Source organism: Carlito syrichta, unplaced genomic scaffold (genome assembly GCF_000164805.1).
Source record: "Carlito syrichta isolate Samal-C Ts95f unplaced genomic scaffold, Tarsius_syrichta-2.0.1 Scaffold154169, whole genome shotgun sequence".
In the NCBI taxonomy this organism is placed as follows: domain Eukaryota; kingdom Metazoa; phylum Chordata; class Mammalia; order Primates; family Tarsiidae; genus Carlito; species Carlito syrichta.
The window spans coordinates 36,226-51,632 of record NW_007098265.1 but is presented as its reverse complement, the minus strand read 5'-3'; the positions used below and the strand labels follow the sequence as shown (position 1 = coordinate 51,632).

At 54.6% G+C, this 15,407-nt stretch overlaps 1 protein-coding gene across 11 annotated transcripts in view; it reads right to left on the bottom strand.

The window, feature by feature from the left end:
- Nucleotides 1–1,524: 1,524 nt before the first annotated feature.
- MAPK9 (mitogen-activated protein kinase 9) overlaps nt 1,525–15,407 on the bottom strand; it is a 34,102-nt gene continuing 20,219 nt past the window's right edge. For 4 of the 11 annotated variants that reach the window (XM_021709021.1, XM_008050907.1, XM_008050906.1 and 1 more), the window contains 5 exons: nt 12,821–13,003; nt 10,756–10,880; nt 9,728–9,791; nt 8,443–8,514; nt 6,474–7,136 (listed from right to left, as the gene is read on the bottom strand). In XM_021709021.1, coding sequence (XP_021564696.1) covers nt 6,919–7,136; nt 8,443–8,514; nt 9,728–9,791; nt 10,756–10,880; nt 12,821–13,003 — 662 coding nt within the window. In that variant the 3' untranslated portion in view covers nt 6,474–6,918. Of the gene's footprint in view, nt 1,535–1,571; nt 1,579–6,473; nt 7,219–8,438; nt 8,515–9,727; nt 9,792–10,138; nt 10,144–10,755; nt 10,881–12,820; nt 13,004–14,165; nt 14,181–15,407 lie in introns of those variants that run through there. The other 7 variants (XM_021709023.1, XM_021709022.1, XM_008050909.2 and 4 more) reach the window with 5 other exon arrangements.

The following is a 15,407-nucleotide window of genomic DNA, read 5'->3' as shown; positions in this document are numbered from 1 at the left end:
AAAAGGTCTTGAGCCCTACAACCACGAAGGACTGAATGCTGCCAACAACCACACAAGCGGAAAAGCAAACCCTTCCCCAGACAGGTCTCTAGATGAAAGCTCAGTCCTGCAACACCAGCTGAAAGCCAGCTAAGCTGGCCCAGACTCCTGGTAAATCATAAGATAAACCATAAGATAAACCATAAGATAAGCCAGGAGTCTACGGCAGCTTGTTATACAGCAGTAGATAAGGAACATAGCTATGTTACACTGGTACACATCATGCCCCAGTGGAATTTATTTCAGGAATGCAAGGATGGCTTTACATTAATATTCATACATTTTGCATCTTATTGTTTGCTCACCTTAGTCCCAGACCTGATATTAGGAAATCCATTAATATAATTCACCTAAGGAGAGAAATCATGTAATTATCAACTCACATGGCTTCAACAAAAACCAACACTCATTCCTGATTTTTAAAAAAACCAGCTAAGCCGGGTGTGGTGGCTCAAGCCTGTAATTCCAGCACTTTGAGAGGCTGAGGCGAGAGGATTGCCTGAGACTGGGGGTTTGAGACCAGCCTGGGCAACTTGGCAAGACTTTGTCTCTATAAAAAGTACAAAAATTGGCTGGGTGTGGTGGCTCATGCCTGTAGTTCCAGCTACTTGGAAGCCTGAAGCAGAAGGATCGCCTGAGCCCAGCAGGTCGAGGCTGCGGTGGCTGCAAGCGTGCCACTGCACTCCAGCCTGGGCGACAGAGTGAGACATGAACTCAAAAAAAGGAAAAAAACCCCAAAACTCCAACCAGGTGGCTCACACCTGTAATCCCAGCACTTTAGGAGGCCAAGGCAGGACAATCAAATGAGGCCAGGAGTTCAAGACTACCCTGGGCAACACAGCAAGAAGCAAGATCCCACCTCTTCAAAAAATTCCTGGGACTTGGCAGCATGCACCTGTAATCCCAGATATTTGAGAGGCCAAGGTGGAAAGAAAGATTGCTTGAGTCCGGGAGGTCGAGGCTGTGATTGTACCACTGCATTCCAGCCTGAGTGACAAAGTGAGACTCCAACTCAAAAAAATAATCAAACCACCACCCAATAAAACAGAAATTAACAGATACTTTCTTAACATTATTTCTATCGATTTATTCAGCTACCTATATATCTATTTCTCCCTCCCCATCCTAAAGCCAATATCTTTTTTAATGTGGAAAATACTAGAAGCCTTTTTACTAAGGTCAGGAACAAGGTTAGGATGCTCACTCCATCCAGCCAACTTAATTAGGCAAAAGAAATAGACACATAAAAATCAGTAAAGAAAAATCATTTGAATCCAGAGCTCCAATTTCATTCATAATATTAGAAACATACATTTAAAAGCCACTGGCTGTGAGACGGACCTGGATATGGCAGTTGAGGGAGTACAAAATGGCGCCAGCCCTCCATGGGGAACTTGAGACTGTGCAGCAAAAGCAGCCCACATCACTGGCTTCTAGGGGTTTATCCTAAAGACATGCCTCTACGAGTGCAACGCAGGCACAGGATTATCCATGACTCCCTTATTTTGAAAAGCAAAGGCCTGGAAGAACACTCAAATGCTCACCCTCGGGCCACAGAGCAAATGCGAAGCAAAACACCGTCTCGCACGGCGGGTCTGCCCACCCCCCTGGGCTGGCGGGGAGGGGAGGGACGAGTGCGGCAGTGTGTGTGCATGTATGTGATGTGTTTGGGGTGCATTTTGTGTGTGCTGTGCGTGCACGTGTGTAACATGCTAGGTACACGTTTTGTGTGCATGCAGGTGCTGTTTTGTGTGCATGTGTGGATGCGTGTGCTGTTTGTAGGCATGCATGTTTTGTGTGCAGGCGTGTGCTGTGTGTTATGCATATGTGTGTGTTACATGCGTTTGGTGTGCTGTATTTGTGCTGTGTGCATGTGCCATGTGGGTGTGTGACGTGTGCCAGTCGTCAAGCTGTCGTCTCGGCCCCACACCTCCCTTCCGTGCTCAGCCAGGGCTGCACGCCGCACGTCTCCGGGTCAGCTGCCCCCTCCGCTCTGCCGTGGGAGGAGCCAGGCGCCCAGAAGGCTCTCTGCGCTCCCTCCTGCCGCAGCCGCAGTCCGGACAGCGGAACCTCAGCATTGGCCCTTCTTGCCACAGTGGGCTTGGCCTCGCCGAGCCTCACTCCCCTCTCCCAGGACACAAGGGCCTGCGCTAGCCTGGCCACGCCCCTTCCCGTCTGTCGCCGTCTGGGTGCAGCCCTGGCCTGAGCTTAGACCCCAAGACTCACTCTTCCCTTTATTCCTCGCCCCCGAGGGTGGTGGCTGCCTCTCAGGGCGACTTCGTTGCTGCCTCAGTTTTCCTTTCTGGTCGCTGAGTCTCCCAACATCTGTTTGTGGCAAAGTCCCTACATTCAGTTCTGTGCTGAAATCCCTCCTGTGGTTCCTGTGTCCCTGACTGGCCCCATGCCAAGTGGCCCCCTCTGGCACCGAGTGGGTCCTGGGAGACAGACCCTCAAAGTGCGAGAGTGTGGGTCACCTTGGGCCAGGCCTGCCGCACACAGACCTTCCCTGCCCGCCCCCTGCTTCCCGAGTTGATGCAACTGGGATAAAAAATTCAAGCTGGTGTAAGGGAGAGGAGGGGGGAGGGAGGACTATCCCATGTCCCCTGCCTGCTCCCTGTCCCAAATACCCCAAGCGGGGGAGGTGGGAGACTTAATGCTGGATGGATCTGGCCAGCTTAAACACACCCGGCAGGCGCCCAACAGGATCCAGTGCTCGACTCAGTTGACACCAGTGTCACGGTTTCACGTGTGGATCTGACGTGGAAAGGACCTTTGTCCTTGAAGGAGACCGGTGACCACCATCACCACGTCTACTTGTGCACACAAAACCACAAACTTGGAGAATGACAAATGTAAAAATGGAGTCTGTGAAGAGGACCTGTCATGGGAAAAGCAAGAGAGTGTGTCCAGGGCGGGCAGCGGGACCCAAGGATGGCACGTGTCTCAGCAGAGGTATGGTCATCGAGGGTCAACACAGCCCACTGGCCTTCATTTTCCAGAATCAGCCAGCAGAAAAAGCCCAGAAGCTGGTTTTAGGACCTCTCAACATCCTAAGCAGCATGGCCGGCAACCTTGAATGTGACTGTGAGCGGCGTGGTGGCGAGACGGCCCAGGGTTCACCAGGGCCTCAAGAGGCTTCACGCGGGGGCGGCCTGCCTGGGGCCTCATCCGGGGAGGTGAGCCTGGAGCAGAGGGAGGGACGGGCAGCAGTTGGACCAGCGTGGCGCCCAGGAGACCCTCGGGCCACACAGCCTTGGTCTCTGCGCACAGCACCGCTCAGCCGTCAGGGTGAGGATGCTGCCAGGAGGGCAGGTCCGGGCCCTTCCAGTGATGAGGCCAATGGGGCCAGACCCCACCCGGGAGCTTCTCATCGTGGGCTTTGTCATCCGCTCAGCCACTGCTTCCTGACTAGTGTGACTCTCTCTGACGACGTTCCAGCACCGTTCGGCTGAGGCCAAGGTTCGTGCGGTTGACGGCAGCCACCGATGACGGAGTCATTCATTACCTGGAGTGTCAGGGTCCCCGTGGCAGGGGCTGTCTTATTTACCGTGGAGTGTACTGTTTGTCTCCAGATGTGTGAGATCACTTGAGATTTATTGACCTATTTGAGCCGGAGTCTCACTCTATCGCCCAGGCTTGAGTGCAGGGGCACACTCACGGCCACCCCAGTGTTGACCCGCTGGGCGCCGGCGATCCTTCCGCCTCAGCCTTCCAAGTAGCTGGAACTACAGGTGTGCACTATCACACCCGGCTCATTTATTTATTTATGTCACTATTATTTTTTGGAGTCAAAGTCCCACTCTGTTGCCCAGGCTGGAGTGCAATGGCACATTCATGGCCACCACAGCCTCAGTCTACTGGGTTCAGGCAATCCTTCTGCCTCACTCTTCCAAGTAGCTGGAACTACAGGCATGTGCCATCACACTGGATAATTTTTTGATTTATTGTAGAGATGAGGTCTCACCGAGCTGCCTAGGCTGGGCTCGAAGCTGTGGACTCAGGCAATCCGCTCACCTCTGCCTCCCAGAGTGCTGGGATTACAGGCGTGAGCCACCATGCCTGGCTGACTTACTTTTCACTTGTCACAGTGCCACAGAAGAGTAGTCCAGGACGGAGGCGGGGAGAAGGGGCCGCGGGGGTGGCGTGCCTGGGAGGGGCAGGCAGGAGGGTGGGGCCAGGAAAGAGCAGCCACCCAGGAGGAGGGCGGCCACCGGGTGGAGCAGCCAGCTCCGAGCAATGCCGTAGAGCCAGCCTCCAGTCCCCAGGCCACAGAGAGAGTGAGCAGAGAGGCGTTTCTGGCTACTGCTGTGGAAACCCTTGCCATCACGGCTGACACTGACACGCCAACAGCTACCTGTGTCCCTGTGAGATCCTTGACCAGGCATGGCGGTGCGGAAACACACAGCTGTCAGCTGGAAACACACACAGGCTGTGCATGCTGCACATTCCTCTTTTAAAATGTGTTATTCTCACCAACCACAACACAAACATTTTATCACAGAGCACCTGGCAGTGTTGCAACTTGAGACATGCAGTCTGAAGCCACGTCCGTGTCACTGCCGTCGTGGAGCACGGGGAGTCACGCTAGAAATCGACCAGACAAGCCCACGCATCACCTTCAGGGCTTCTGTGGCATTAGATCCGGATCAAACCAGCGTCCCACACAGGGTTTCAGACAGGACTCTGGGTGTCAGGAAGGGCCCTCAGGGGATTTCTCCTTTGGGCACAGGGGCCCCTTCTCTCCCCTGCAGGCCACGGCTGCGTCGGCAGGCGTGGCCAGCGTCTATGGACTGCTGCCCTGCCCGACAGGACTGTCTGCTCTCTGAAACCTGCACTTGGAATTCAGACCTGGAGGTGGGGGACTGAAAACTAAGCCAGCAGATGAAAGAAACCAAGTCCCAATTCCAGGATGACATATGACCTGTTGTACACAAATACACGTCCAAAAGAGTGACCTCCTGGCTGGTGTCCAGTAAAAGCTATGAAACAGAAGAGATGAAGTGAGCTGAGCACATTTTCCAGGTCCTCTAACCACAGAACCCAGCTTGAACCACCTGCGCCAGGACCCCATGTCGAGGGAGCCCGGGAGCTGGGAGAGGCACCTCCATGGGCTCTGTAGCCACCCTGGTGCCCTCGCCTCTCTTGAGGGGAGATACCTTGGCAGGAGGCCCCGCCCACACCAGCCTGAGCTCCAGGGGGACGGCAGGCCACCCAGCTGCGTCTCCCTGACGGGCTAGGCAGGACGAGCCCTGAGCACGGGTGTCCATGGCTGACAGGTTCCCAGGACACTCCCCTTCCTCCAATTTTCCCTTCAAAGACAGATTTAGTAAAGTCCTTTAAAAGGCCACAAGAGCACGAGGCCCTCTGAGATGCTTATGCACGCACAGCGATAACTCCCTCGAGTACACGGTCGGGTCCCCACGGCCAAAAAAACCTCAAGTCGCAGAACAAGTGCTTTTGCCTGACAGGCATTTCGCCCATTTTGTCCCTGACAGCGTCTAAATGACACAACACGAAATCGTTTGTCTCAAGATTCATTTTGCTCATAAAGGGTTCCAGTTCCTAGCTATACTAACCCGTAAGCTGTAATGGGTGCAGAGACAGCCATGTATTTCAGATCATGCTTCTTACCAAGCTCCTCCTCAGAACGTTCTGTAGGATGTCGGCCAAACAGCTTCCACATGACCGAACACAAGGCTGGAGTCGCAACACACGAGGCTCCGGGAGAAAACGCCGCAAGCAAGGCAGGCAACCACGCGCAGCGAGCCCCGCCTTGCGCCTCTGACCGTCCTGGCACATGGGTGAATCCCGCGTAACTCGCACGTCAGGAAGGCCCTCCGAAGGATCCATTTCAGAGGAGCCTGGCATCAGGAAACACCCCACAGCAATCACTGCTCCCAAGGGCTCTTCCCGCGACCCTTCGCCCGCTGAAGACGCTCCCGGCACACTCGCATATCCCGGGAGAGGGCCCGCCTCCCAAGACAGCCAGAATGAAGGAAGTGAGTCAGGACTCGGGGCTGGCGGAGGGAGCGGCCTTGGGAGCCGTGTGTGTCGCCTTGAGGGGGAAAGGAGAGCAGAGGGAGCACGGGGAGGGCCGCAGGCTCTCCAGCGACAGCCGGCGGAGATTCTGCCGTGACGTTCGCCAGGCAGGTGGCAGCCCCCGCCCTCATGCAGCTGAAGAGGAGGCTGCGCGCCTCACCACGGAGCTGCCCTCACGATCAGCAATCAGCCCGGAGGACCGGGAGGCAAAGGGACAGGCGGCTCAGACTGCCAAGGTGTGTGTGTCTCATGCAGCACCGACGGACATCAGGGTGGCGCCGCCCGAGGAGGCGGGCCAGCCAGCCCAGGGGAGACGGTCAGAGGCGACCGAGTGTCCGTGTGAGCGTCTCGGCTTCGGCGGTGAAACTCTCAGCCCCAAACAGCACAAACCTAAGAAAAGCTGTACTTTTAATTTATTAAATAGATTTAATTATATTCCTTCTGAAATACAAAAGATAGAATAAATCATACCATAAAAGAGGGTGAGAAACAATAATCTGGTGATGGCCGATTAACACACAGAGCTCTATCTTTTCTGGACAGACACCAAATTACCTAAGAGGATTAAGAGAGAATTCTACAAGCATCGCTACCAGGAAGATTATTTGGCATTTAAATACTGATGTCCAAAGTGCTGGATGGGCAAGTTCAAGCAGGCGTTTGTGGTCACATGCACGCACGTCCCAACAGTCACGGGTAACGAGAAACTGTCACTACTAGGACCACACGACTCTGAACAAATGCACCTATGCTAACTGCTCGCCTGAAATGATCCTGAACAAACCTCCAAAGCGTGGCTGGCACGTCCTCCTTCAGACACAGTCTGCTTCACCGTGCGGTCTAAGCAGGCATCCTGTCGGGTCTCGAGTGGGGCAAGGCATCGTGTTTCTTACATGCAGAACATGGAGTTCTCTGTTGGGCGCCGTCGGCGCTCGGCGCTAGGCCACGGTGCAAGAGCTCCCTCGGTGATGAAGGCTTCTGCTTCCGACTCGTCACCGACAGCCTTCGGGGGGCCCCGTGGAGGCATCGAGGCTGCTGTCTGTGTCCGAGGCCAGCGTCTGCTCGGTGGACATGGACGAGATGTCGTTGGTGGATGACGACTGGGAAGGGGTGGCGTTGCTACTCACTGCTGCATCTGTGCTAAGGAAACCAAGCCGAGTAAAATCTGAGGCACGGCATCGCCGCAGGGCCAGGCAGTGAGGCCCCGGGTCTCCCCCCGCTGTCCTCTGATGGCGTCACAAGCCCAACTGCTGGGACCAGCGGAGCCGCCATCGGCCGTTCATGCCCTGCTTTTCCTCGAGTCTTCAGGCCCGGAGCCCCATCGTCCCATATCTTTCCCTGCAACGTTCTCCTCCTCCTCCCAGTGGCCGACGCTCAAGTGACCCTGTACAACCCTGTCAGCTACCGACAAAAACACCTGCTGGTTTCAAACAGACATCAACAGGAAATTGCTAAATTTCTCCTAAAATGCAGTATCACAAGGCTTTAGACTGAACAGGATGCTTGAATTACAGCGCTTATAACATAAACACTAAGGCTGCAGAAAAAAGCATCAATATGCAAATAAGTCTTTTATAATAAATAAAATAAAGACTGTATACTGCAAAAAAGAAAAAATATGGGGTGGCCCTTTATATTTTAGTCTGGTTTGAACAAAAATAAAACGTGCAGGCTCTCTGAGATAGGCGTTTGCACCTTAGACTTGTGCTTAGTTAACATACACCTAAATTCTTGCCAAAGTCCTACAACCTTTAGATGCTCGACACACACGTCATGTTGCGTGTAAAATTCAAGAAGAAGAAGTGAGCTGTGCTAGCTGGACTTCTAAGCACGTGTCCACATGCTTCCTCGTGGGAGTTGGCGGAAGGAAATCAACATACCCCGAGAGTTTTGTCCGGCAGGTACAAGAGTCCTGCACATGCCTCCTATTGTAGTGGTCACGGCAACAGGCTACCACCACCCGTATCTGCCTCCCGTGACCATTCAACTACCCTGGCGTCAGGCTTCTACTGCTGGGTGCAACAACGACTTCATCAAGCAGGAGAATGACGGGCAATTTCCTCCAAAGAAAGCCAAACTCCATCTTACCTCGGCTGGCACCACCGTTTTGTACCCGGGTGGGACCAGCACGTGAAGGGCTCTCAGCTCCACCCCCTCACCGGCAGACGGCGCCAACAGCGGCAAGAACGGCCGAGGACGGTCCGCTGGTGCCTGGCTCTTCGGGAAAATGTCAGCTGCCGCCGCTGCCGCCGCAGGAAAAACTTGCACACCGGGCTCCGAAGCCCAGCGCCAGCCTGTCAGGCCACCTGCCGCCACTGACAAGAGTTGAGTGGGCACGACCAAGCAGTCAAAGCGATCACTAACCTGAAGGCTGGTCTTTCACAACACCGTTCTTGCTTCTTTCCTCCCAGTCCATCACCTCCTTGTAAATCAGCTCTTCAACAGAAACACAAGTGAAAACGTTGCGTCAGTTTCTGAACGCCTTCACTGCATCTCCCAACTCTCTTCCGAACCGGCTGGGGCCTCCAAAGGCACCGTGATGCGTTGTTTTTAATTGTGAGACACAGATAACTCAGACAGTCTGTCTGGACCAAATGTCTATGTGTGATCTGTTGCATCCTTTTAACACTTCGATGAAGGTGGCCAAAAACACAGGGTGGGTCCTGGGGGCCACAGGGGGACTTGAGGAGGGAGACAGACCCAATGCAGTGGCTCCCACGGAGGGACTGGAGGTCCTCACGCCACCTGCATGTGCTTCTCGGCATCGCGACTCCCGGGGCTCCGGGTGCAGCCAGCGCTCACAGGTGGCCAGGAGCCCCTCCAGATGGGCTGGGAGTGCATCCACACACCTAAGTCTTCCTTGGCTCCAACACCGGGTTTCCTCAACTTTCATTTGTAAGAAAAACTAACTGCCTACTGAGGAAGGTCAGGCATTCCTGAGTGTGGGCATTCGAAAACAGACAGCCCACTGCAAGCGTTTACGGCAACGAGTGTGTCGTGTGCACCCTCCCCACAGCCCAGGAGGGCCCGGGCGACACCATCACCAGCGCTGACTTGCTCTGACAGAGGCTCAGTTCCTGCTGACCCGGCTTCTTAATGAAAATTGTGAGTTCCACCTCTTCACTGTGGGTTCAGTTTGCTGTGGGGCGCCTGGTTGATCTTAGAGTGGTAATGATACCTGCTTGCATATTTTTGATCTGCAATTTCCCCAAGCTAGATTTTACAACTTATGTTCAACTACGTGGTTTATAAGACAAGCGAAAGTCCCCAGGACCACAGCCGCAGGTCCCCATTTCTGCAGACACAGGGAACTTTGTGGGTACCTGTGGCCTGTGAACCAGGGCTACCTGACAACAGGCAATAGGACATCGAGATGAGTGTGAGACAATCACTAAGCTTGTTTTACAAACTGGCATCTGGTAATGAAAAGTCATGGGAAAATCCCTTACTCTTCTCTCTGGAAGCAAATGATGAAGTCATGTGCACACTCCTCTAGCTCTGTCACGCCCAGCTCTTTTCTCCTGGGAGGTGGGGGAGAGCCTGGAGGGCTGCAGGGTCTCCTGCCCCCTGGCTGCGGGCGAAGTGAAAGCCCAGCCTGACAGGGCTGGCGTGGCGCCCAGAGGACCGCTGAAATAGGCTCTGTCCTTACCTTTCCACTCTTCAATGGCATGTTCTCTTTCTTCCAGCTGTGCGTCATAAATCTGAGGTGGTGGCTAAAAATTAAATCACAGGTAAAGTTAAGCTAAAGAAAATGATGCAGGAAAAAAAGGTTTAATCATTTGGATGGCTTCCAGTCTATTGATGATATAGATTTCATTTCTTTCAATATGTGGTTTACTAGAGATTTTTGTCATAAGCGTGATATCCTATCTGTTTCAGAATCAAAATAATTATGAAAAATAACCAAACAAGAGAGCTACTGTGGTCCTCTTAACGATCACATGATCTCTAAACACCCTGAAGTCGCCAGCCAAACGTCACAATGAGTCAGCTGCCACAGGCCGCTTCCAGAGGCCCACGAGAATGCTGCGCCGGCAGGTGCACCGTTCTTAGCAGGCACTCAGGCTTACGCAGCCCTATGTTAGAACGCCCACTCAGCCCCCCACTCACAAACAGACTGTTCCACGAGTCTGCTTATAAACTGGGTTCTCTTGATATAAAACGGTGTTTAAAGCCACAGGCCACAAACGTAACGTTTTACTGTGGTGTGCAGTCGGCTTGCCCTGGTGTTGGCATGCCACGCGTGGCTGAAGTCCATCCACACCAGGGCGACATGAGAAATGCAGAGGAGCCCGGACTCAGAGGAACTCGCCAGGGCATGGGAGGCATGGAGGCCTTCCAGGAAGGACCAGCAGCCACGTGGCTTCCAGCAAGCAGCTCAGCCCCCTGACTGGGTGGCCTCAGGAGACAACAGAACCAGAGCCTGTGCAGCGCTCAGTGAGGACAGACGCGTGGCGTGTCACCATCAGTCAGCACTGAGGAGACTGCTATACCCCCACAGCTCGAGTCCACGCCCGGGGTTCTCATGCCAGGGTTCTAACACCAAGGGCCCGGAAGGAACGACCCAAGTGTCCACCGTCACGTGGCCTTTCCGCCATCAGGGCCCAAGTGTGGAACCTGCTGTCCCTGTGTGGCCACTCCTGCACACGCACGCCTCCGCACGCAGACAGCGCTCACCGCCTCTGCCTCCGTGGGGTCGTACCACACCGTTATGTATGGGTGGCGCAGGGCTTCGTCCACTGAGCTCCGCTTGTCAGGATCGATCACCAGCATTTTCGATAACAGATCTCTAGCTTGGCTGGCTAGGGGAAGACAAATGTGAGGTTAAGACACAAATGCAGTTCACCTGAAACAAAGAAAGCCCACCATGAAGAACTCACTGTGACAGCACAGACAGAACAGAGGCACACGCCGCTGAGAAATAGGACAGGGTCAAGGTCAAAGAAAAACAAGACCTTTACGAGAAAGGCAAGTGCCACACTCATGACACACCAGGCTTCCAAATGTGGTTCTCCTGCTCCGGGAGCTGCGAGGGGCAGAGGTGAAACTGAGGCCTGGGGCTGGCGGGAGGGCACCAGGCAGCCTCAGGTCAGTGCCTGGATAGGCCGAGGCTGACAGCACAGCCAGGAATGGTAGCAGGAGCTGAGCCCAGAGTGCGTTGCTGAGGGTGACTGTCAACACGAAGTTAGAGCACATTTTTTGAGTTGGAGTCTCACTCTGTCACCCAGGCTGAAGTGCAGGGGCACGCTGCCGGCCACCACAGCCTCAACCTGCTGGGCTCAGGTGATCCTTCCACCTTGGCCTTTCAAGCAGGGTGCACCATCATGCTTGGCTGACTTTTTGGCTTTATAGTAGAGATGAGGTCTCGCCAAGCTGTCCAGGCTGGTCTCGAACCTGGGCTCAGGCAACCCTCTTGCCCCCATCTCCCCAAGTGCTGGGATGACACGAGCCACTGTGCTCGGCTGGAGGGCATCTTCTACCGGGTTCTTTCCATTTTTGGTTGACTCTGAGGTAGATGCTTGCTTTGTTGTTTTTTGAGTTGGAGTTTCACTCTGATTCCTAGGCTGCAGTGCAGTGTCGCACTTATGGCCACTGCAGCCTCGACCTGCTGGGCTCAGGTGATCCTTCTGCTTCACCCTTCCAAGTAGCTAGACCATAAATGTGCACTGCCACAACTGACTAGATTTTTTTATTTACTATAGAGACAAGGTCTCACCAAGTTGCCCAGGCTGGTCTCGAACCACTGGTCTCAGGCAATCCTCTTGCCTCTGCCTCCCAAAGTGCTGGGATGACAGGTGTGAGCCACCACACCCAGCTAGAACAGACTTTTAAAACCACACAGAAGACCAAGGAACGTGGCTCACGCCTGTCATCCCAGCACTCTGGGAGGCGGAGATGGAAGGATTACTTGAGCCCAGGAGTCTGAGACCAGCATGGGCTGCATAGTGAGACCTCGTCTCTGCAACAAAATAAAAAAACTAGCCAGGCATGGGGTAGTCCTAATCACTCGGGAGGCTGAGGCAGAAGGATCCCCTGAGCCCAGGTCGAGGCTGCAGTGAGCCATGATCACGCCACTGTACTGCAGCATGGGTGACAGAACGAGACCCCACCTCAGAAAAGACAAAACAACAAACACACACACAATTTCACGTTCCCACAGTACAAAGCACTTCAAGGGTGCCTTTGCTTTGCCTAGCTTGAACACAATGTTGGCAACATACATTCAGAAAGAATCTAGGGATCGTCAGAAAAATCCCGCAAGGTCAACGACTTCATTTGATCTAAGGCCCCCCCAGGTTGCGGCAGAGACAGCTCAAAACACATGCAGGAGGGCAGCTGCTTCTCGGAGCAAGGCAGATGACCTCACGTGGCCAGAAACCAGTCAGCTCCCGTGCCTCAAGCACCACAGGCAGCGAAAGCCAAGAGGAGAGTGGTGCCTGTTTATCAGCCCCTTTCGGGAGGTTTCTGGCTCCCAAGTCTGTGGACAGGTGTGCTTTTCACTCGGAAGCGCTTCAATCCCAGATGCCGGGACGGTGGCGGCAGCCCTTTGGCCTGTCCATGTCCGCCGACTCCGGCCAGGACTTCCAGGGGCCGAGGCCTTAAGCCCCCAACCCGCCCGCCCTCGACCCGGGGCCTTGATCAGGGTCCAGCTTCTGCCCTTCCCCAGGCCCCAGGGGAAGAAGCCGACATGAAAGTGAACACTTGGCCGGAATCGCAGAGAACAAGAGCGAGGATAGCTTACTCTTTATCTTGTCTCGCTCCGACTCTGACGGGAAGATCCAGTCCGGAAAGAGCTCTTCGAACCTGATCCCGGGGTACTTTGGTCTGTTTTCGACGTAGTTCCTCACTGTCGGCTGCAGCTTCTTCATGAACTCTGCGGATGGTGTCCCCAGCTGCTCAATGACTTTATTCCACTGATCGATATCTAAGGAGTCTCTTGAGGAAAATACAACGGACACACCCTGCACCCCATCACACAAAGCAGCATCATTCCGAGAAAAGCTCTGCTGAGGCCTATCGACGAGTGGCTAACTGGGCCACCGCTGGCTCCGCAAAGGCATTCCCAAATAAAACCAAACAAGGTCTGGGCTTCCAGATTTGGCTATTTTAAAAGACCTTACACTCTACAGCTTTATAAACCAGCACCGAGAGGCCTGTATGCTCTCCCACTGTGACTCAAGATAAAGTCATCTTGCAACTAAGGACCCCTACGGCAGAAATGATTACCCATAAGACTGGCTCCATGCTACGTAAGCGGGCTGAAATTCGTTTTCGCACCGTGGCTACTTTAGCCTCATGCCTTTCTAAAGCAAAAAACAAGAGAGACTGCTGGAGAGACCACCAGAGCCCTCCGGTGGCAGCTAGGACCGAGGCCAGAGGGACGGCCTGGCCAGGTGGCGAGGGAAGGCTGAGGGCAGGAGCCAGAGCGGTGAGCTGAGCTCCTTCCCATGGGGCCACGCCCCGCCCGTATCTGGGTTGGACGAGTCCTACAGCCTCCAGGGTCCTTCTGGGCTGCGCGTCGACCCGCCCCAGCCACCAGGGCTGGACCTCGGGAGGCGCCTGCTCTCCTTCCAAAGTGTCCGGCTGCGCTCCGGCCTCAGCTGCAGCTCAGCACTTGTGGAGCCACCTTCCTGGCTCCTTGTGGTACAGCGCAGCACACCAGCTTTGCCTCTTGCGTGGAGAGCTTGCCGGGCTTGGGGCGAGGGGACCCATGTGAGGAAGTGGCTCCGAAACTGTTATCAGCTGCCCAAGGGAATGCAAGTGGGGAAAGCCCCACACAGCAGCTTAGGGGAGTGACCGCCCGAGGCCCGTCTCATGCGGAATGCACATGCGTCACCGTGAAACAAGGCAGGGACGGGTGAGCAGAGCACGGCTGTGAACTCAGCTCTTCCAAGACCTGTCTGGGGCCGTGGGCCTCTGGAATTCACACTGCCAGCGAGCTCTCCTTCCGCACTCCTGTCTCGTTCCAATACTGCCACGTCAAGTCACGCCTAAGTTCCCCCACATGAGAACCATGCCAACGTGCCACGTCAGAATTGTGCCAACGTTCCAGGCGCCTACTTAGCCAAGATGTGGAAACAACTCACTCCTCTCTGCTTCTGCTTCCCGCACCTCTTCCCCATGCTCACTCCTCGCCGGGGACTCAGAGGCAGTCTTGAGAGACGTCATCAGTCCTTCCTGGCTCCCACGGTGTGACAAATGCCTCTGAACCCCGACGAGGCTCGAGAAGGCCCCGCTTCGATCAGATGCTGAATGTAAGCCCTTCTCCCGGCTGCACCCACCAGCGGGGCGCCCCGTCCCTCCTGCCAATGGGCAGCCTCTGCTCTGGCCGCCTGCCCCACCCTTCCCTGACGGTCCACCTCCACTCAGCAGCTGGAGGGAGCCTCAAAACAAAGCCCTACGAGAACCGGGAGATGGGTGGGGGCGGGACAAACGCCTGCGGGATCCACGATGGAGGGCCACGGCTGCAGACCACAGGGAGGTGGGACGGGGAGGCTGATTCTGGCAAGGCCGCACCTTATGGGCAAGTGCAGACACCCGTCGTCTCACTCCCGTGACCTTGCAGGGCAGACCACACGGCTCTCACTTGACCCGAGGGGCAACCAAGGCTCAGAGAGGACGGAGTTTCCAGAGGACGCCATGCAGAGGAGGGGGAACTCTGGCTGAGGGGGCCTGGCTGCAGCTTCCTCCTCCTCACAGGCCACGGGGGGACTCAGGTTCCTTTCCTACCCAAGGATCTCTGCAGACTTCAGGCCAGTCTCCGTAACCTTCTTCTATCCCCAAAGTTTCGCTCTAATGTTTGAGAGAGTTGGCAGAAATTTTCTTCAGAAAATTATGCTAAACTGTGTGAATTTTGAGGCAACCTTACATGTAAAAACCACTCACAACTGACATTAAAATATGCTAAGGCCAGGCTCAGTGGCTCAGCCTGTAATCCCAGCACTTTGGGAGGCCGAGGTGAGTGAATTGCCTGAGCCAGCGGGTTCGAGACCCGTCTGGGCAACTTGGCGAGATCTCATCTCTACCATAAATAAAAAATTAGCTGGGTGTGGTAGCGTGTGCCTGTGGTTCCAGCTACTTGGAAGGCTGAGGCAGAAGGATCACCGGTGCCCAGCAGGTAGAGGCTGTGGTGGCCGTGAGTGTGCCACTGCACTTCAGTCTGGGCGACAGAGTGAGACTCCAACTCAAACAAAACAAAACCAAACAAAATATGCTAATATGTAAAGTGGAAATCTTAAGTTACTTGTTAAAATGTACTGAGAAGCACCCACATTTTTCAATTTTGTACTCTTTGAAGAACACGCTTCTTTTTTTTTTTTTTTTTTTTT